Source organism: Pleurodeles waltl, chromosome 2_2 (genome assembly GCF_031143425.1).
Source record: "Pleurodeles waltl isolate 20211129_DDA chromosome 2_2, aPleWal1.hap1.20221129, whole genome shotgun sequence".
Lineage (NCBI taxonomy): Eukaryota > Metazoa > Chordata > Amphibia > Caudata > Salamandridae > Pleurodeles > Pleurodeles waltl.
The window spans coordinates 1126036288-1126059379 of NC_090439.1; the positions used below are offsets into that span (position 1 = coordinate 1126036288).

General features: G+C 47.8%; 1 protein-coding gene across 11 annotated transcripts in view; it reads right to left on the reverse strand.

The window, feature by feature from the left end:
* Positions 1-23092, reverse strand: part of PLEC (plectin) — an 831873-nt gene that overhangs the window by 165014 nt on the left and 643767 nt on the right. For all 11 annotated transcript variants that reach the window (XM_069220980.1, XM_069220972.1, XM_069220979.1 and 8 more), the window contains one exon: positions 10624-10685. In XM_069220980.1, coding sequence (XP_069077081.1) covers positions 10624-10685 — 62 coding nt within the window. The remainder of the gene's footprint in view (positions 1-10623; positions 10686-23092) is intronic.

Sequence of the window (23092 nt, forward strand, 5' to 3'; positions counted from 1 at the left end):
AATTGGGGGTTGAGGAGAAATCATTTGACTGTACCTGCAGTTACCCTTGAGCTAAAAAGGACCAGAAGCCCGCTGTGAACTACGAGCTGTACTTCAGAAGGGGTTCTCATCTTGTGCAGAAATTGCTTTCTAACAGTGCTTAAATTGTCAATAAAAAAGTGCCGGTGCCCAAAGCCCTCCTCTTCACTCCATATAAAGCCCCTCCCTGCCCCTTCAGCTCACTCTAGCAGCTTTCTACTTTCTCCGTTTGTGACACTTTTTCGTTTTTTACCTTCCTCCATATGTCCCATATGTGTCTTTTGCTCGCAGCAAATGCTTGAGGCAGAAGAATAAGCCCCGGCCCTCAAAAATGAGTGCCGGTGCTCAGCACCGGAAACAACAAGCACAAATTAAGCACTGCTTTCTAACTGTGAAGGCATATAACACTCAGATAGGTACACTCACAAGGCTCTTGTGGCCTTTTCTTGTCAAAGAAATTCCCAATTGTTTCATGGCAATGTCTTAGAGGAGGGTACTGGAGTAACACTGTGCCAGGCAGAACAAGAGGACAGAGTACGGTGTCAAGTGTGCCATGGAGCAATCAGTGAACATAGAACTCTTCCCCCCTGCTAAGTGACAAAAGATAGCAATAATTGTGGTGCAGTGAACCTGTAGTGCTACCGAACCTGCTGCACAAATGACAAAAGAATATCCGACTGTGAAATGATACTCTGTGGACCACCCAGAGTTATCTGCTTTAAAATGGACTAGAACTTTAGAAATCGTTGGGTACTTTGTATAGGTGTGAGTTCACGGTTAGTATTACCAACAGCCCTCTGACTTTCATTCCAGACCGCCCCACAGGTAAAAGTGTGTTGTCAATTTCAATGGAATTTTAATTTGGAGATAACTGGTTTATTATAATTTTCCCTGCTAACATTTAGAAGAAATTAGTTGACGTTTTTTGCAGGGGCTACAGCACCCCGTTTTTAGATGTTCAGTCTCTAAAATGAGAATGAGGCCTAGAAGGAGAGGAGGGGTGCAAAATGACAAAACGAAATTGTGCTGGCATGACATCAATCTGTATAGCCTGTTAGCTGAGTGACCCTTCACCACCACATGCAACGTGACACATCACCAGGACTCTATGCCAAGAGACTGCTGGAGCACTAAAGGCCAGTCCTTCTAGGCTTGTACCAGCCAGGATGGAGCAGGAGTATATGATGTGTACGATAGGTTATGACTCAAGTTAATCCAAAACTTGTGGCTACTTGCAAATGTCTTTGTTCACTCTGGGCTCACACAGTAGCGCCTAATAAGGGTTAGTTAAAATGGCTTTAGACCCTCGGAATGCAAGGTTCTCCTAGCACAATCTATTTCCTGTTCTGTGAAAGCAATTTATAGCAGAAAAACTCTCCCAGACATCCTAACAAAAGAATAGCACATAGCGGGGGATTTCTAGATGAGAGATGGCTGTAGGACTTTGCACACTTTATCACTGTTAACCAGTGCTTAAGCGTTTGTGCTCTCTCCTTAAAACATGGTGAGATTGGCTTATACCCAACTGGCACACGTAATTTACTTAGAAGTAGGGCTCCCAGTTATATGTTTTTTTTTTTTTTTAATTTACATCTGTATTTATCCATATTTGTTTTTGGCCATCTTATTGGTATTTATCCATATTTATTTTGTGTTCTGAGAATAAATGGAATCATAAAATAATGTTTTTCCATATAAATTTAAGTGATAAACATGCCCTCATACTTTGACGCCTCTCACATTTTAGCAAACTAAGCTTTAAGATATAGCAAAAACTACACCACTCTACACCACAGGCCAAGGGCAATGCAAGGGCATAATGAATACTCAATAGAAATGTCTTTGTATCATCATGTCTCTAACTCCACCCAGTAACCACGCTCCCTTGCTCAATTTATTTAGTACCACTGCTTCGTGTAATTGTTCTGAGGAGGATGGACGGCAGAAATAGAGTAATGTGAATTTAACCCTTTTTTACATGGGGGACAATTTGTTCTACCGCCCACGCACATTGAATCTGGAAGCAATGTATAGCGAAATAGCATTAATTACTACAGTGTTTTATATCACATTGTTGTGCGTCTCATCAATGCAAAAATAGAAGGTGGTGTGTTATTGGTGATATGTAACTGAAGGCAGTGTCTCTCACGTCAGAGCTTTACGGATGTAGAAGAGGTACTGAGCACACGTCAGTTGATGCAGAACTAACTCAGCATCAAATTGTTTTTAGCATTTGCTGTAAATAATTGGCAGAACCTAAATGAGTAAACATTGGGAAAAAAGCAAAAGGTCTTACCTATGAAATGTATAGGATTTGAAAAACATTTTCAATCAAGGTGGATGTGCATGTGCTTACGTGGCGCGGAGGCCTTCTTGTTAGAATTTTTCTTAAAATTAAACACAAACCATCCAAAGATGCCCCTCGCTCATGCATGACGGCCAGTTTAGAATGTTTTTTCTATAACTTTAACACATTGCCAGGTAATTCTGTAGACGTTCCAGGTGGGATTAAGGGTCTCTACATAAATCAAGTTCATGATCCACACCTTTGCTTCTATTACAGGTTTATCGGACCGATCAAGTTAGAGATTTGAATGGACCGACATGTGTAGAAGCATAAGGACCAGGTAATTATTTGGTAGGTCCCCCATCTGGGTCACCTGGCACATTATAATACCACAACATGCTGTAACTAACTGTTGACCGTCTTTTCTTTTGCTGCAGCATCTCAGACAGGACTGGTCATAGAGGAGGACGGGCAGACCGGAGTAGCAGCAGAAAGAGCAGGTTATTATTGGCTAGTTTTCCCTTATGGTGCAACGAGACATTGAAACGTTCAGGTGCTTTAATCACTTTTTCCTCTTGTACAGGCATCTTAGACCCTGCTACACAAATTTGAACAGGCCCACGTGAGTAGAACCAGAAAGACAAGGTAATAATTTAGCAGATTTTCATTGTGTGCACCTAGTAAGGTGGAAGTTGACAACCTACTTTAACCACCTTACCCACCTTTTCTTCTGTTGCAGGCATCTCCGACAGCACTACTCATATATTACAAAAAGGCGCATGTGAGTAGAAGCAGAAGGACAAGGTAATTATTTGGTAGATTTCACTTGTGATGCACCTAGTACATTATGAAATGAAAACATTCTTCAACCCTTTTTTTTCTTTTGCACTTTTGCAGGCTTCTTAGACAGTGCTAACATTGGTTAGAAAAGGCAGACGTGACTACAAGCAGAAAGACAAGGCAATTATTTAGTAGTTTTTCCTTGTAGCACATCTGAAACACTGGAACACAAGCATGTGCTGTAACCATTTTTTTCTTCTATTGCAGACATCTTAGACAGTGTTACATCTACAAGCAGGTGTGAGATCAAACAGAAAGGCCCAGGTAATTACTTGCTACATTTTCCAAGAGATAGCTCAGTCTTGTCTGGTAGATTGCATTCAATAGCAACTTTAAATAATGTTCTTCACTTTAAATAATGTCCTTTTTTTTGCAGGCTTTGTGGCACAGTAGTCTCAGACTGATTGCCACCAAAATGTTCAAGCGCAAAGCTGTGACTTCTGCAGAGAGCAGTGCTTCACCACAAAGGAAGAAATGCTGTCTTGTGTTCAATGAAGAATGGCTGAAAGAAATTGTGGACACTGAGACACAGAAGTCCCGGAGCAAAGTTTGCGTACAACTGGGAGAGCTATTTCTATACAATCCAGAAGCAGGCCTGATTTGCAAATTATGTACAGAAGCAAAAATCGCAGGGGACTTTTCTTCTGGGAAGAAATGGAGTGATGGCTGGAAGCTGGATTACTTGAAACTCCATCTATGTAGCAAAGTTCTTGCATCTGCTTTGGGGACACTGAGAAATAAAAGTGCTGCTGCCAGGCTGGGTTTGGGAGGTCGCACCATGCCAACGGAAACCGCCAGTGACACAGCAAACAGACTAGAAGTGGTTGAATGACAAAGATGCCTGCCTGAGGAGATAAAGATTCTCATCAACAATGTGTTGCTAACAGTCAAAATAAACACGTCAGTGTTATCTGCAAGACATCCATGACCAGGTCGCATTGTATGTGAAGATACCAGATAGCTGGAGGAGCAAGAACTATGCCTTTGAGTTTTTGGAGGCAATCAACAGCGTGATACGCTCTGACTTCATGGCAGAACTTCGCAGTGCTCGGTATCACACATTGATAATTGATGAGAGCACAGATATTTCAGTTACAAAAATGCTCATCCTCTACTTCAGGTTCCGATCTGTAACATCAACAGAGCACAAAACAGTGTTTGGGGGAACTGTAACTCTGAGTGCATGCAATGCAGAGGCTAGCACCATAGCTGTAAAAGAGTTCTACACTGCCAATAAACTGGACCTTATGAAAATGGTCATGTTTACATCAGATGGTGCATCAGTGATGCTGGGAAAGAACAATGGTGTTGCTACCCGCCTCAAACAATCCATTCCTCATCTAGTTGAGCAGCACTGTGTTGCGCACAGAGAAGATTTGGGAGTTGATGATGCCTGGAAAAAAGTGCCGATGATCAGGGAAATGGAAACATTACTGGGTACTGTCTACACTGTGTTCTCCCGCTCACCCTTAAGGACGTCCAAGCTGGATGAAATTGCTTTGGTCACTGAATGTGAAGCGGTCTCTTTTCGGCCACTCAATGAGGTGCGGTGGCTTTCGAGGCATTTTGCTGTTGGAGCACTCTTGCGTAATTATGAGGCTGCTACCAAATACTTTGATCATGAAAGAGTTGAGGAGAATGACCCAATTGCTTAATATTGCTACAAAAAACTATCTAACTCAAACTACCATATTTCCTTTGCAGCACATTAAGTATGTATCCTTGTACACTGCTGCCAGGCACCTATGTATCAATCATTGCAAACTGCTGCCAGGCACCTATGTATCAATCATTGCACACTGCCGCCAGGCACCTATGTATCAAACATTGCACACTGCTGCCAGGCACCTATGTATCAAACATTGCACACTGCTGCCAGGCACCTATGTATCAATCATTGCACACTGCCGCCAGGCACCTATGTATCAAACATTGCACACTGCTGCCAGGCACCTATGTATCAAACATTGCACACTGCTGCCAGGCACCTATGTATCAATCATTGCACACTGCCATCAGACACCTTTGTATGAATCAAGTCACACTACCACCGACAACTCTTGCATCAGATCCTACCATGTTGTCAGTCTTAGCATGCTGCAAAATAGCACTTTTGTATCAATCCCTGCACACTACTGCCAGGCACCTATGTATCAATCCTAGCACCCTGCTGCCAGGCAATGCTCCCTCTAATTTTTTTCCACTGTGTGCGGCAGTGTGAGGTCTCTGTGCACTGCAGCCAAGGATACGTGCGCCAAGAAATTGACCATTCAAGCGAGCGCAGCGCATAACTACCTCTCCAGTACACACACCTCTGTTCTTCCCTCTAGACTCAAGTATTCATCCCTCATGATGCTACCTCTCATACGATTCAATAGCTCATCCTGCCTGATGCTACCTCCCATACGATTCAAGATTCGTCCCTCATGATGCTACCTCCCATACGATTCAAGATTCGTCCCTCATGATGCTACCTCCCATACGATTCAAGATTCGTCTCTCATGACGCTACCCCTCATATGATTCAATAGCTCATCCTGCCTGACGCTACCTCTCATACAATTCAAGATTCATCCCTCATGACGCTACGTCGCATACGATTCAAGATTCGTCCCTTATGACGAGAGCCTCTCAAATGATTCAAGATTCGTCCCTCATGATGCTACCTCCCATACGATTCAAGATTCGTCCCTCATGATGCTACCTCCCATACGATTCAAGATTCGTCCCTCATGACTCTACCTTCCATACAATTCAGGATTCCTTTCTCATGACTCTACCTTCCATACGAATCAAGATTCGTCCCTCATGATGCTACGTCCCATACGATTCAAGATTCGTCCCTCATGATTCTATCCTCCCATACGATTCAAGATTCATCCCTTATGACGAGAGCCTCTCATATGATTCAAGATTCATCCCTCGACGCTACCCCCCATACGATTCAAGATTCATCCCTCATGATACTGCCTCTCATACAATTCAGGCGCTCATCTCTAGTGACGCTACCTCGGATACAGGAGTTAATCCTACTTGATGCTACCTCATACGATTCAAGGTTCATCCCTCCGGACGCTGCCTCTCATATGACTCTGCTACTGCCCATGGGATACCGGAGCTTCTCAACATGCTATTACCTCTCGTATGAAGTAAGTGCTTCTCCATCAGTTACTTCATAGCATTTTTATTCATGTATCATTGCACATTCAAATATAGGCTAGTTCATTAAATAATAACTAACATGCAATCTTAGTTAACAAAGATATAATTCACACGTTTAAATACAATAGGTAAAAGAAAAATTGAAACAGAAGTGGTAAAAAAACAGATCACGCCCAGACCTACACAATCGACCTTAAAGGCAGATCGTTCTAAGTGCATCCGTCTCCCCTCTGCTTGCAGCCTTCCCTCCTATCAGGCCCTCCAGAGCAGACCAGTGAGCTGCTTGTTTCAGAGTGCACTGCAGGCGCAGCTCAAGCCACTGTCAGGAGTGTCTCTCTTGAGTGGGGACAGGTCATTGCCATCTGTGAACAGGGACTGCGAAGCCCTTGGTGAAAAAATCCCAGTGCATCAATGTGCAACGCACCAATCACGAGCTGGCACTGGTGTTACGTCTCTACAGCTCCTCCACCCAAGGCCCAAGCCCGAGCTTCCCGTTCCAACCGCAGGGATCTCTACCTGGGTTCAAGGTGGCGATCTTTGGGGGGGTCCTTGGAACATCCTACGGAAGGTTGTGTACTGTCAGCAGTCACCCCTCCCCGCCCTCTTGATGCATGAAGACCCAGGTGGTTAGCTAATGTTGTCTGTTTTCCATTGACTTTGCATGTAGTGCCAAGACGCCGGTCTGTCCAAAGCACATTTTTAATAAATATTTTGTTATCGTCATCCTAAAGTGCCGTGTGCTATTAAAGAACCTCTGCAATGTCCTGCTGTGCCCCACTTCCCAAGAGTAATGTCACGCGCTGCCAGGTATCTGGAGTGCCATTTATGGAACGCCCTGACGTGCCTTGTGTGTACAGCGTACTATGTGCAATGCTCAACTGTGCCCTGCCTCTACAGGGGAACATCTGCAATGTCCAGGTGTGCCCTGCATCTACAAGGGAACATCTGCAATGCCCAGCTGTGCCCTGCATCTGCAATGTATAATCTCTGCCATGCCCAGATGTATCCTGCATCTACACTGTATAAACTCTGCAATGCCCAGCTGTGCCCTGCATCTACACTGTATAATCTGTTCCATGCCCAGCTGTGCACTGCATCTCCTCTGTATAATCTCTGCAATGCCCAGCTGTGCCCTGCATCTACACTGCATAAAGTCTGCAATGCCCAGCTGTGCCTTTCCTCAATGCCCAGCTGCGCCTGCATCTACAGTGTATAATCTATGCAATGCCCAGCTGTGTCCTGCATCTACACTGCATAAAATCTGCAATGCCCAGCTGTGCCCTTCATCAATGCCCAGCTGCGCCTGCCTCTACAGTGTATAATCTATGCAATGCCCAGATGTGTCCTGCATCTACACTGTATAAAGTCTGCAACGCCCTGAATCAATGGCTAGTCGCATCAATGCCCAGTGTATAATCCCAGCTATGCCATGTGTGTACAGTAGCACCCCTGCAATGCCCAGCTGTGCCCTACCTCTGCAGGCAACCTTGGCAATGACAGGCTGGGCTTTGCATTAACACCGGGTTATCTCTGCCATTCCAGCTGTGCCCAGCATCTATAGGAGAGCCTCTGCAATGCATGGGGATGGCTGTAATGCCTTGACACACCCTGTGCCAGCAAGTAATCGCTCCACTGCTCGTAATCTCTGCAAAGCCCCCGTGCGTACATTGCACTCTAATGGCCAGCTGTGCCCTGTGTGCACGGGGGGAGCTTATGCAATAGCCTCAGTGCCCTGTGCGTGCAGTGCTCTACTGTGCCATGTGCCTACAGCACGCGCTCTGTGATGCCTGCTGCGCCCTGCGTCCGATAGGGTGGGGGATAAAAGCCTCAGTGAGCTGTGCCAGCAGTGCTGTACTGTGCCATGTGTCTACTGCACACGCTCTGTAATGCCTGCTGCGCCCACAGGGGAGCCTCAGTGCCCTTTGCCTCCAATGTTCTACTGTGCCATGTGTCCACTGCACACGCTCTGTAATGCCTGCTGCGCCCACAAGGGAGCCTCAGTGCCCTGTGCCATGTGTCTACTGCACACGCTCTGTAATGCCTGCTGCGCCCACAAGGGAGCCTCAGTGCCCTGTGCCATGTGTCTACTGCACACGCTCTGTAATGCCTGCTGCGCCCACAAGGGAGCCTCCGTGCCCTGTGCCACGTGTGTACTGCACACGCTCTGTAATGCCTGCTGCGCCCACAAGGGAGCCTCAGTGCCCTGTGCCTGTGCCATGTGTCTACTGCACACGCTCTGTAATGCCTGCTGCGCCCACAAGGGAGCCTCAGTGCCTGTGCCATGTGTCTACTGCACACGCTCTGTAATGCCTGCTGCGCCAACAAGGGAGCCTCAGTGCCCTGTGCCATGTGTCTACTGCACACGCTATGTAATGCCTGCTGCGCCCACAAGGGAGCCTCAGTGCCCTGTGTCATGTGTCTACTGCACACGCTCTGTAATGCCTGCTGCGCCCACAAGGGAGCCTCAGTGCCCTGTGCCATGTGTCTACTGCACACGCTCTGTAATGCCTGCTGCGCCCACAAGGGAGCCTCAGTGCCCTGTGCCACGTGTGTACTGCACACGCTCTGTAATGCCTGCTGCGCCCACAGGGGAGCCTCAGTGCCCTGTGCCACGTGTGTACTGCACACGCTCTGTAATGCCTGCTGCGCCCACAGGGGAGCCTCAGTGCCCTGTGCCACGTGTGTACTGCACACGCTCTGTAATGCCTGCTGCGCCCACAAGGGAGCCTCCGTGCCCTGTGCCACGTGTGTACTGCACACGCTCTGTAATGCCTGCTGCGCCCACAGGGGAGCCTCCGTGCCCTGTGCCACGTGTGTACTGCACACGCTCTGTAATGCCTGCTGCGCCCACAAGGGAGCCTCCGTGCCCTGTGCCTGCAATGTTCTACTGTGCCATGTGCCTGCAATGCCCCTCGGTGCCTTGGCACCTACAAGGATTCTTAAGATGTGGCCTGGCACCCTCGGCAGGAAGATGCCAGCCCGCCGTCCTCAGAATAAAGGGCAGCGCGTGACAGACCCATTTCCTCAGACGTGAGGGGACGCGCATCGCGTGCCATGGCGGGGCCCATCGCCTCTCATCTCTTGCCGCGCGGAAGGGCGCGGCAGGGCGTGCTTCCAGCGTGACTCACAGCAGACTTTATTCCATTAACAGCCTTCTGGAGCCAAACCCTACCAAGGGCAACAAATGCCAGTGAAATGCCAAGTACTGGGGTGCCCCTCCTAAAATATGAAATGAAAGGACCCGTCGGCGTCGTCTCCAAACGTGGTAATCGCTGGCCCTAAATAAGAGTGGGTACTGGCACGTGCCCTATAACATGCTAAGGAAATGCCCATTACGAGAGCACCCTCCCCCCCCCTCCCCAAAAGGCTACTTTAATGGCTAGTAACGGAGCAGATCTCCTCCTCTACAGCATCAGGGAAGTGAAAAACGAAATATATCGCTTAGCATGGCCCCTCCAAATGATAAAACCTATGAAATTACCAGTACGAAACTGCATTCCAAAAATGCCAGTGGAAAAGAACTAAATCATGAGTTTCCAGACAAACATTTCTGTAAGTTATAACGGTAAAACAAGTAGCCAAAATGCTCAAGAAATGTCAAGTACTACGGTTTTCCACCATAAAAGCCTCTGAAATGCCATGCAGGTGGGCGTGCCACATAATTACAGTTAAACGCTCTGCAATTTGCCCTACCCGCATAAAAAAGTTACAAAATATCAAGTAATAGGATGTGCCTCCCAAAAATGCCTACATAGTGCTAGGTACTGGGGCATCTTAGTTGTCAGATCCTTTCTGCCACATACATAACAAGCAGTGGCAAAGCCAAAAAAAAGTCTGACGTTGACAACCGGGTTCTTTGTTTGTCAATACTGGCTTTGTAAAATGTTATAGATGTGGGCTGGTAGCATAGGGGGGAGCTGCCAGGCACACATACCAACATAATAGAAAACATTGGTTAAAAGCAAAATAAAAAATTTCTGGTCTCAAAAAGCACACATTGCCATAGCACATAGTGGCACTGAAAGAAACTGCTTTGGGTGTACTCTGTGAAATGGCAGAATGACGTCACTCACAGTCAAGTTAGCCAATGGCCGAAGTGGGCTGTCCCGTGTGGTGGAAGAAAGATGTGAATGACACAAAAACAGACCAATGGATGAAGTGGCCTGGCTGAAAGCCCCTACGAGTAAGTTGACGTAAAGGACATGGGACTCTGGGTTCTTTGTAGCAGGACAAACAAAGTTTAACATGGAAGAATTGAATACACATCCTCCACACACCTAGTAGCGCCCTCATTCAAGAGAGGCGGGATGTCTTACCTTGATCAGGTGTTTGTTGACCCATTTTGTGAATGTTTTCTTCTGCACTCGGTCTCGTTCATCTGAAATAGTACAAATGAGAAGAGAGTCAGCCTAGGCTGGGAGCTCAAAAACGAGGCTAAATTCTGCATAAGGACGAGAGAAGTAGTGTGAGATCATACTGGAAGGGGGCAAGAAGATCACATACAGCCCATGGGATGCAAAACCAATAAATGATGCTACAGACCATTCATGGGAAAGCCAAGAAGACAGTGAGCAGCCCATCAAAAGAAGCCTCAACAAGAACCATTACATCACTCGGGAGGAAGGTTCAACAAGCACCATTACATCACTCCGGAGGAAGGTTCAACAAGCACCATTACATCACTCGGGAGGAAGGTTCAACAAGCACCATTACATCACTCCGGAGGAAGGTTCAACAAGCACCTTTACATCACTCCGGAGGAAGGTTCAACAAGCACCATTACATCACTCCGGAGGAAGGTTCAACAAGAACCATTACATCACTCCGGAGGAAGGTTCAACAAGCACCATTACATCACTCGGGAGGAAGGTTCAACAAGCACCTTTACATCACTCGGGAGGAAGGTTCAACAAGCACCATTACATCACTCCAGAGGAAGGTTCAACAAGCACCATTACATCACTCCAGAGGAAGGTTCAACAAGCACCATTACATCACTCGGGAGGAAGGTTCAACAAGCACCATTACATCACTCGGGAGGAAGGTTCAACAAGCACCATTACATCACTCGGGAGGAAGGTTCAACAAGCACCTTTACATCACTCCGGAGGAAGGTTCAACAAGCACCTTTACATCACTCGGGAGGAAGGTTCAACAAGCACCATTACATCACTCCGGAGGAAGGTTCAACAAGCACCTTTACATCACTCCAGAGGAAGGTTCAACAAGCACCATTACATCACTCGGGAGGAAGGTTCAACAAGCACCATTACATCACTCCGGAGGAAGGTTCAACAAGCACCATTACATCACTCCGGAGGAAGGTTCAACAAGCACCTTTACATCACTCCGGAGGAAGGTTCAACAAGCACCATTACATCACTCCGGAGGAAGGTTCAACAAGAACCATTACATCACTCCGGAGGAAGGTTCAACAAGCACCATTACATCACTCCGGAGGAAGGTTCAACAAGCACCTTTACATCACTCCGGAGGAAGGTTCAACAAGCACCTTTACATCACTCCGGAGGAAGGTTCAACAAGCACCTTTACATCACTCGGGAGGAAGGTTCAACAAGCACCTTTACATCACTCCGGAGGAAGGTTCAACAAGCACCATTACATCACTCCAGAGGAAGGTTCAACAAGCACCTTTACATCACTCGGGAGGAAGGTTCAACAAGCACCTTTACATCACTCGGGAGGAAGGTTCAACAAGCACCATTACATCACTCCGGAGGAAGGTTCAACAAGCACCTTTACATCACTCCAGAGGAAGGTTCAACAAGCACCATTACATCACTCCGGAGGAAGGTTCAACAAGCACCATTACATCACTCCGGAGGAAGGTTCAACAAGCACCTTTACATCACTCCGGAGGAAGGTTCAACAAGCACCATTACATCACTCCGGAGGAAGGTTCAACAAGCACCTTTACGGCCAATCGAGAAAAGACCTTGCAAAAGTCATTACAGTCACCTTGGAGGGAGAACGAGTCAGCACGAGTGGAGGCCTTCGAAGAAGATGTTACAAGCACTTCTACAGCCAACCCGAAGGAGACCCTATAGGCACAGTTACAACCCATTGCAGGGAGACCCAAGGACCACCATAACAGTCCATTCAGAAGGAAACTCAAGAAGAATTGGAAACAAGCGCTATTCCAAGACATGGGAAGAAACCCTTATAAAGCACCATTGCAGACCCTTGGAAGAAGACACCGAAAGGAACATTGCAGCCTGCTGGAGTCATAATAAAGAAGCACCATTACAGCCCCTCGGAAGAAGGCACTACAAGGCTTATTACAGCCCCTTGCAAGAAGGCACTGCACGGTTCATTACAGCCCCTTGAAGAAGGCGCTGCAAGGGCCATTGCAGCCTGCTGGAGTCATATCACACAAGCACCATTACAGTCCCTCTGAAGAAGGCACTACTAAGGTTTATTACAGCCCCTTGAAGAAGGCAATGCACGGTTCATTACAACCCCTAGGATGAAGGCACTGCAAGGCTTATTACAGCCCCTTGCAAGAAGGCACTGCACGGTTCATTACAACCCCTAGGATGAAGGCACTGCAAGGGCCATTGCAGCCTACTAGAGTTGCATCGAACAAGCCCTACGAAAAGATCTAAAAAGCACTGGTACACCCATCAGATTAAGACCCAACAAGCATCTTTGTGGGTAGTTACCTGAAAACACAACAAATGCTATAACACCCCCCCCCCCCATAGAAGGCAAATAGCCAAGCACCAGTGCAACCCATCTCAAGACTCAACGACTGCTGTTACAGTTCTACTGGAGGAAGAGCCAACCAATTCTATTACAGCGCCTTGAAAGAAAACCATAAACTAAAGCGCAGCACGTCAGAAGAAAACTCCAAAAGCACCATTAAAGCTCATGAAAAGACCCTACAAGAAGCATTACCGCCCCAAGGGAGGGACAGCAAGCTAGCATCATTACGTCTCTATTGGATGGAGACCCAACATCCCACAACAGCCAATTGGAAACAGACCGGACAAGCACCACACCACACACACATCTCCCCCACCCTCCAGCTATACAAACAGTTTAGGCTCTCTAATGAGTATCTTTCTTTGATCAATGCTATTTACATTGTATATTACAAACAAAAGACCACTTCTGTAGTATTATAAAAAAAATATATATATTATTTGTTTCATGCAACATAATTGCATAATAAAACAATTCCCTTGAATGACATATCATAAATAAATATGTATTAAAATGACAAGTAAATGCTAATACGTCCCATCTCACTCATCTCATTACATCTCATACAATCATTATTTTTAAATAGATGTGATGGTAAATAGAAGACTGCCGATATGGTGTTTCGGTGGAGTCACTGGTCTACCCCCACCTTCTTCAGGACATATTCAGCACATATAAATATAAATTCCAATTCCAACTCAAAAACTTGCAGGCTGGACAAAGGTGTGGTCTTCCTCTCAGTATGTATATTTCAGTATTTGCATAAACTACCTCATTAACACCCATAGGTAGTAATGCCAACAAGCACTGATACATCCTATGAGAGAAAGACCATAAGAAGACCATTATAGACCATCAGGATGTCCTGAAAAGCAGCATTATCAGCTATCCATGTAAGTAAGCGCTTCAGCGACCCACAACGGGCTAGGTAGGCGCTATATAAATGCTGCAATGCAATACCCATTTGCCACAGATGAGGCATGCTACGGAGCAATCACCTATGAGCGCCATGGAAGAGAGTTGAGGACTCGCACCAGGCGTCAGGAGGCATGGGAGGGCCAGTGGTAACGAAACTCGATGGGGGGGGGGGGGGGGGGGGGGGTGCAAAGTACCTGTCGGGGGGGCCTTATCCCCTGAACTCAGTCGGGGGCCTGCCGCCCGTGTACAGTGTTCTTGGCTGAGGGGGGGCCCTGGAGCTCGCCCCAAGTACTGCAGGGGCCTTTGTTACGCCACTGACCGGGGCAATATTGAAAGGAGATGGCGCCTGAGCTTATGCTTGCCATGGTGAGCCCCCACTGACGCATTAAAGGTGGGGGGACGGCTGCAGAGCCCTGGAAGTGCAGAGTAATTCAGCAGCATTGAGAGAAAGCGGGAGACGGTAGGTCTGGGTAACATCTGGAACGGAAGACAGTGACTCATTCACCTCGGTAGATGAAGGAAATACTGAGACGTATGAATCACGCACAGAAGCCGTCACTACCGAGTGCAGAAAAAAAGAGCGGGAAATAAAGAAAGGAGACACCAATAAAAGGCACTCAAGGGAAGAAGGACAACAAGATGGGGGGTTCGCGTCAGGTTTGGAGTGCTGTATAAGTGCAACTGCAAAACAGAAGGAAATGCCAGCATTTAGAGATCACAGCGAGAGCCCTCAGGTTAGGTGAAGGCAGGCATCCCAAAAGGCGAAGCGAGACCCCAGTGAAGAGGACGTTCAGAAAAAAAGCAGAGTTCAGAGAAAGGCAAGCGAATTCAGAGGGAGGACGACGAAAGAAAGAAAGGACAAAAATTATGTCAGGCGAAAAAAGAAAAAAACGAAGAAAAAAAAAGTTCGAAAGAAAACGAAAAGAGGAAAGCGAAATTAACCAAAAGGAAGACAGAACATTAAACAAGATAGAACCTCAAATAAGGTAGACCATTAAAGGCCGCAAGGAGGCACACGCCACAGGAGGCGAATAAGAACCGAAATACATTAAAGGAAGGGTGGGCAGACACCCAGCATGAAGGAAAGGGTGGCGTGAGTAGAGGTGGAGCATGGAAAGAAAGAGACTTGGAAACTGAAATCCGTACTCCCTGAACAGTTCCCAAACAGGCCTCCTGGCTTTGCCAGCCCCTGCTCCCCGGCCCCACATTCCTGCGGCAGAATGTGCTGAGGGGGTGAAAACCGGGAGCCCAGGGTTAGGCCGGGCGGCTCGGTGCGTAATGTGCTTTTTCCAGAAGTGGAGAGTAATTGGCTGGGTGGAGGGACGGATCACCCGCAGCCTGACACGGGTCTGTATCTGCCACCCCCCTCTCCTGAAACAGCAACAGCCCCACCCGGGAGGGGGGGGGGAGGAATTGCCAGAGAGACCCCCCAGGCAGCTGCTCAAACCAGCCAAACGAGCGCAGGGATTGAAACAAAAACATACAAGCAAACATCAAACTCCCCCCCCCCCCCCCACACTCCCTCACCCCTGCAGACCCAGATGCAGACCTCCCCATGGGCACCACACATCCCCACAGACTTCACACACCAAGGGCTACTGTTCCCCGGAAGTCCTCCCACCCCCTCTTACCCCAAAACACTACCCTACCCCAAATGAGAACATTCAGACGCCTCGCTGCATGCTGGGACGCATACATTATACAAAGAGGTCACTGACCCTCCCCCCCCACCTCCGCCTAAAGAGGGATAGCGTCCTCTGCCATGGCAGAGACCACGTGCCTGTGCCAAGTCTCCGTACTACTGGCGTGCCAGCATGGCATGCATCTGTGCCTAGTCATGCCTGCATGACCCTTCCTTCGCTGTATGCACCCAAGGCTCTACAGCAGCTAGCATGCCCGGGTACACCAACCACGTCTATGTGCCCACAACAACCTAGGAATACCGACACCGTGGGTCTAGGAACCCTCCAGGCTATTGATGTTGCCCCCCACAGTGGTGGCAATGTTCTCAAATAGGCGGCCATCAGTGCTGGTCAACTGGATGTAGTTGATGGTAAGCAACAGGATGCTGACAGCACAGGCCAAAAAGATGCCATCGCTGGCGACCAAGAGCTTCCTGCTGGTCAGCAATCTTGCCACCCTAATAAACACCGTCTATAGCAACCTTCCGATCAATATTGGTAGCATCCCACTTCCCAAGCCCAATAGCATCCTAACACTGTTGCCTCAATGGGTTGGTAACAATACCTTAGGATACTTTAAATATTGGCCACTGAGATCTTTTCAGCATTGATATGTTGGTTAGTGGATACTAATGCAGTAGGACAATGGGATGCTACCAATGAAGGACAATGGGATGTCACCAATAAAGGACAATGGGATGTCACCAATAAAGGACAATGGGATGTCACCAATGAAGGACAATGGGATGTCACCAATGAAGGACAATGGGATGTCACCAATGAAGGACAATGGGATGTCACCAATGAAGGACAATGGGATGCTACCAATGGAGAACAGCGGGGTGCTACCAATGGAGAACAGCGGGATGCTACCAATGGAGAACAGCGGGATGCTACCAATGGAGAACAGCGGGATGCTACCAATGGAGAACAGCGGGATGCTACCAATGGAGAACAGCGGGATGCTACCAATGGAGAACAGAACAGAACAGCGGGATGCTACCAATGGAGAACAGAACAGCGGGATGCTACCAATGGAGAACAGAACAGAACAGCGGGATGCTACCAATGGAGAACAGTGGGATGCTACCAATGAAGAACAGTGGGATGCTACCAATGGAGAACAGCGGGATGCTACCAATGGAGAACAGCGGGACGCTACCAATGGAGAACAGCGGGATGCTACCAATGGAGAACAGAACAGAACAGCGGGATGCTACCAATGGTGAACAGTGGGATGCTACCAATGGAGAACAGCGGGATGCTACCAATGGTGAACAATGGGATGCTACCAATGGTGAACAACGGGATGCTACCAATGGAGAACAACGGGATCCTACCAATGGAGAACAACGGGATGCTACAAATTAAGGACAATGTGATGCTGCCAGTGGAGAACAACGGGATGCTGCCAGTGGAGAAGAATGGGATGCTGCCAGTGGAGAACAACGGGATGCTGCCAGTGGAGAACAACGGGATGCTGCCAGTGGAGAAGAATGGGATGCTGCCAGTGGAGAAGAATGGGTTGCAACCAGTAGAGAACAATGGGATGCTACCAATGGAGAACAGTTGGATGCTGCCAGCGGAGAACAATGGGATGCTACAAATGAGGATAACAATCGCATGCTACCAATGGAGAACAATGGAATGCTACAAATGGAGAACGAGATAGCATCAATATAGAACAACAGGATATCGATGTAGGACAAGGGAATGCTATAAATGCACAACAATAGGATGCCATCCATAGAGAGAAATCGGATATTATCAGTGTAGAACAATAGGAGGATATCCATGTTGGCCATTTGGAGGCTACCACTGTTGACCCATAGCATATATATGATGTTGGTTAAAGAGGATGCTATCACAGTTAACGTCTATGATCATTGGCCAATAGGATACTACCGACAGTGGCCTGTAGATTGCAATATAGCGCTAACATTGCTGGCCAAAGCGATGCTTTTGATGCTCATCAAATGGCAAAATCTACCCGGGGCGCGGACACTTTCACACACATGCGCCCTCCTGGATACAAAAGTGCTTCCCAATATTGTGATGGTAGAGAAACATACAATGCAGTATTAAAACCACAATTACAAACAAAATAAACAAGGTGTCTTTCCTAGCATTGAGACAGTGGCCGTCTCAGGACACTAGGATAGCACAGTAGGTTAAACTACATGCTGCAGAGTTCTCAGAGTAACTCGAGTGATTTCGTTTAAGCCCTAGTTAGTAGGCTAGCCCTTTATTAACAAGAACTACCTGGCTAGGGTAATAACACGTAGGTTACTCACATAAACGCAACACAATGTAGTTTTTTCGTGTATGTTGCAGAGTTTGGGTAATAACATACATGCTCACAGAAACTTAAAATGTAGTTTTTAGTGCTTGTCGTAGAAAGTTCACAGTTATTATTAAGTTTGCATGTTATAACTGTTGCACATAGAAGCCTATTTATCAGGTTCTACTGAAATTGAGCAGTAAAAGAAAAAGATAATGTGTAATTGCTCATTAAATTATGCAGTAAGGAAAGGCACATTATGTAAATATTCTGTAGCGTGATTTCCTTGTTATTCCCACATTTTGGCAAAATGGATTCTTGGTGCTATAGAAAATACAAATATGTCTTAAGAAAGAAAACTCTGCACATTCGGACAATCTAATCCAACTTTTTAAGCCAACAAATAATGTTTTGTCTGCACTGAAGCACAAGAATGTATTTTCAGTAACAATGGCCTTTCTAACTTGGAGCAGAATATTTTGTGAAAAGCATGCAGTATTGCTCTCAAGATAAAACAAGTCCACAAGTACACATTGATGCATGGGTGTGTTGCACCTGAGAAATTCATGCCCTGGTTGACTTGTACCGACAACGCCCTGTTCAAGAATCATTTAATGGGTTTTCACGGAGGCTGCTTTCCTTTCAGCCCTTTTTATCAGATGGAAAAAAGATGATACAGAAAGTGCACATCACACCTGCAGCAGGTATGTGTTTGCAACGCACACAACTCTGATAACAGAGGGGCTGGGGGAGTCTAATATCCAGGCTGGAAAAAACGATAAACTGAGGTTCACTGATTTAAACGAAGGCTGGGTCAGCTAAGCCATTCATCCTTTCAGGGCTGATAAATCGTCATTCATATAAAGGTGTAGAACGAATTACTATGTCAGGAGTTTTGATCATTGCACATACAGTTTTAAGGGTTATCTGTGTCAAGCAGTCTAAGACGCCCCTCACAATTACGGTGACCTTTCACCTTGGCCCCTAAATAGAAGTGCTGTTTCACTAGTTCATTGTGACATGTTTAGGGTCCCTACACGAAATGCTGCAGTTACAGTGGTTCCTTGTGTCGCATGGTCAATAGTGCTGAAGGTACAGTGGTTCCTTGTGTCACACGGTCTAAGGTCCCTAAAGATAGTGCTACGATTCAATTGGTTCTTTGATCATATGGTCCAAGGCTCCTATAGAAAATGCTGCAGATGTACCTGTTCCTCGAGTCACATGGTTTATGGACCCAAGGGATAATGTGCAGTTTTTATTGGCTCCCATATACACATCTTCTAATGTCCGTACGCGTCATAATCGGTTCCCGTGGCTCTTTCAACCACATGGTGAAAGGTCACTAAAAAGCAATGCTATGGTCCTTCCAAAGGTGTATTGGTTCCAAAATGATGTGGTTCCAATGTATCCTTGTGTCCACCAGAGCCGGCCATTGCTCAGAGAGCGCCCCAGGGCAAAACCAAATGTGGTTCACCCTCCACACTTTCCTCATGACCTAAGTCATCATAGGGAGACTGCTGCGGAGAACTCCAGCGCCCCTCCGGTGGACTGCGCCCTGGGCGTGGACCCAGCTCGCACATGCCAAAGGCAGGCCCTGTGTCACACAGCCTGAAGTCCCCAGAGACAGTGCTGGTTCAAGGGGTCCTTCAGTCACAGATAATGCTGCTGTGGCGACGGACTAGTGGGTCATGTGGTTGTGAATCTCTACAGAAAAATGCTGCAGTTTGTGTGTCATATAGTCAGTATAAGGTCCCCGCTGACGGGGCTGCAGGTCCAATTGTTCACAGTGTCACACAGTGTGAGGTCCCAGCCTGTAATCTGGAGTTCCAGTGGTTCCTTGTGTTACACCCTCTATGATCCATGCAGGAAAGACTTCAGTTCCAGTGGTTCCATGTGTTACACCCTCTATGGACCCCACAGAAAAGACTTCAGTTCCAGTGGTTCTATGTGTTACACCCTCTATGGTCCCCACAGAAAAGACTTCAGTTTGTGGTTCATTGTGGTACACCCTCTATGGACCCCACAGAAAAGACTTCAGTTCCAGTGGTTCCATGTGTTACACCCTCTATGGACCCCACAGAAAAGACTTCAGTTCCAGTGGTTCTATGTGTTCCACCCTCTATGGACCCCACAGAAAAGACTTCAGTTCCAGTGGTTCCATGTGTTACACCCTCTATGGACCCCACAGAAAAGACTTCAGTTCCAGTGGTTCCTTGTGTTACACCCTCTATGGACCCCACAGAAAAGACTTCAGTTCCAGTGGTTCCTTGTGTTACACCCTTTATGGACCCCACAGAAAAGACTTCAGTTTGTGGTTCATTGTGGTACACCCTCTATGGACCCCACAGAAAAGACTTCAGTTCCAGTGGTTCCATGTGTTACACCCTCTATGGACCCCACAGAAAAGACTTCAGTTCCAGTGGTTCCATGTGTTACACCCTCTATGGACCCCACAGAAAAGACTTCAGTTCCAGTGGTTCCTTGTGTTACACCCTCTATGGACCCCACAGAAAAGACTTCAGTTCCAGTGGTTCCTTGTGTTACACCCTCTATGGACCCCACAGAAAAGACTTCAGTTCCAGTGGTTCCTTGTGTTACACCCTTTATGGACCCCACAGAAAAGACTTCAGTTTGTGGTTCATTGTGGTACACCCTCTATGGACCCCACAGAAAAGACTTCAGTTCCAGTGGTTCCATGTGTTACACCCTCTATGGACCCCACAGAAAAGACTTCAGTTCCAGTGGTTCCATGTGTTACACCCTCTATGGACCCCACAGAAAAGACTTCAGTTCCAGTGGTTCCTTGTGTTACACCCTCTATGGACCCCACAGAAAAGACTTCAGTTCCAGTGGTTCCTTGTGTTACACCCTTTATGGTCCCCACAGAAAAGACTTCAGTTTGTGGTTCATTGTGCTACACCGTCTATGGCCCCCACAGAGTGACCAGTTCCAGTGGCTCCTGTCGTTGCAGAATCTAGGTGCCTACATATAATGAAGGCCCCATGTTCCCTTGTCCAGGCGCCCCGAGGTCCTGCCTGTTCAGCTACAGCTTTGCATCTGGGAGCGGAGACAACAATGTTTCTTAACGCTGGGAAGAGGGGGTTGTGTCCTAGGGGCCCGCAGACGGTAGCCTCGGTCTGTCACCCCTTCTGGCAGCAGGTAGGGGACAGCACGTGACTCTCTGGGGCCCGCTGCCCCCGGGGCACATGGCTGACAGCGCGGCCGGGAAAGAAAGCTGTGACGTCATCACCGGGCGACGACAGATACATTATCCAGCGGACAATAATCGTGTTGACATCTTGGTAAGCTTACAGGGGCGAGGAAAAGGAATAGACTTCAACGGAAGGGTCTAACAGTCTGGTGTCCCGGTGAAGCTAAACAGGCTGTCAGCAGGCTTCTGTGCACTACTGTGACACTAAACAGGCTGTCAGCAGGCTTCTGTGCACTACTGTGACACTAAACAGGCTGTCAGCAGGCTTCTGTGCACTACTGTGACACTAAACAGGCTGTCAGCAGGCTTCTGTGCACGTCTGCACCACGGTGGTGCACTTTTGTGAAACTAAAGAGGCTGTCAGCAGGCTTCTGTGCACGTCTGCGCCTGGCAGATGCACTACTGTGACACTAAACAGGCTGTCAGCAGGCTTCTGTGCACGTCTGCGCCTGACAGATGCACTACTGTGACACTAAACAGGCTGTCAGCAGGCTTCTGTGCACTACTGTGACACTAAACAGGCTGTCAGCAGGCTTCTGTGCACCTCTGCACCTGGCTGGTGCACTTTTGTGAAACTAAACAGGCTGTCAGCAGGCTTCTGTGCACGTCTGCGCCTGGCAGATGCACTACTGTGACACTAAACAGGCTGTCAGCAGGCTTCTGTGCACGTCTGCGCCTGACAGATGCACTACTGTGACACTAAACAGGCTGTCAGCAGGCTTCTGTGCACTACTGTGACACTAAACAGGCTGTCAGCAGGCTTCTGTGCACTACTGTGACACTAAACAGCACTACTGTGACACTAAACAGGCTGTCAGCAGGCTTCTGTGCACTACTGTGACACTAAACAGGCTGTCAGCAGGCTTCTGTGCACTACTGTGACACTAAACAGGCTGTCAGCAGGCTTCTGTGCACCTCTGCACCTGGCTGGTGCACTTTTGTGAAACTAAACAGGCTGTCAGCAGGCTTCTGTGCACGTCTGCGCCTGGCAGATGCACTACTGTGACACTAAACAGGCTGTCAGCAGGCTTCTGTGCACGTCTGCGCCTGACAGATGCACTACTGTGACACTAAACAGGCTGTCAGCAGGCTTCTGTGCACTACTGTGACACTAAACAGGCTGTCAGCAGGCTTCTGTGCACGTCTGCGCCTGGCAGATGCACTACTGTGACACTAAACAGGCTGTCAGCAGGCTTCTGTGCACGTCTGCGCCTGGCAGATGCACTACTGTGACACTAAACAGGCTGTCAAGCAGGCTTCTGTGCACGTCTGCGCCTGGCTGGTGCACTTTTGTGAAACGAAAGAGGCTGTCAGCAGGCTTCTGTGCACGTCTGCACCTGGCTGGAGCACTTATGTGAAACTAAACAGGCTGTCATCAGGCTTCTGTGCACGTCTGCACCTGGCTGGAGCACTTATGTGAAACTAAACAGGCTGTCATCAGGCTTCTGTGCACGTCTGCACCTGGCAGATGCACTACTGTGACACTGAACAGGCTGTCAGCAGGCTTCTGTGCATATCTGCACCTGGCAGATGAACTGTGACATTAAAGATGCTGTCAGCAGGCTTCTGTGCACTACTGTGACACTAAACAGGCTGTCAGCAGGCTTCTGTGCACTACTGTGACACTAAACAGGCTGTCAGCAGGCTTCTGTGCACGTCTGCACCACGGTGGTGCACTTTTGTGAAACTAAAGAGGCTGTCAGCAGGCTTCTGTGCACGTCTGCGCCTGGCAGATGCACTACTGTGACACTAAACAGGCTGTCAGCAGGCTTCTGTGCACGTCTGCGCCTGGCAGATGCACTACTGTGACACTAAACAGGCTGTCAGCAGGCTTCTGTGCACGTCTGCGCCTGGCAGATGCACTACTGTGACACTAAACAGGCTGTCAAGCAGGCTTCTGTGCACGTCTGCGCCTGGCTGGTGCACTTTTGTGAAACGAAAGAGGCTGTCAGCAGGCTTCTGTGCAC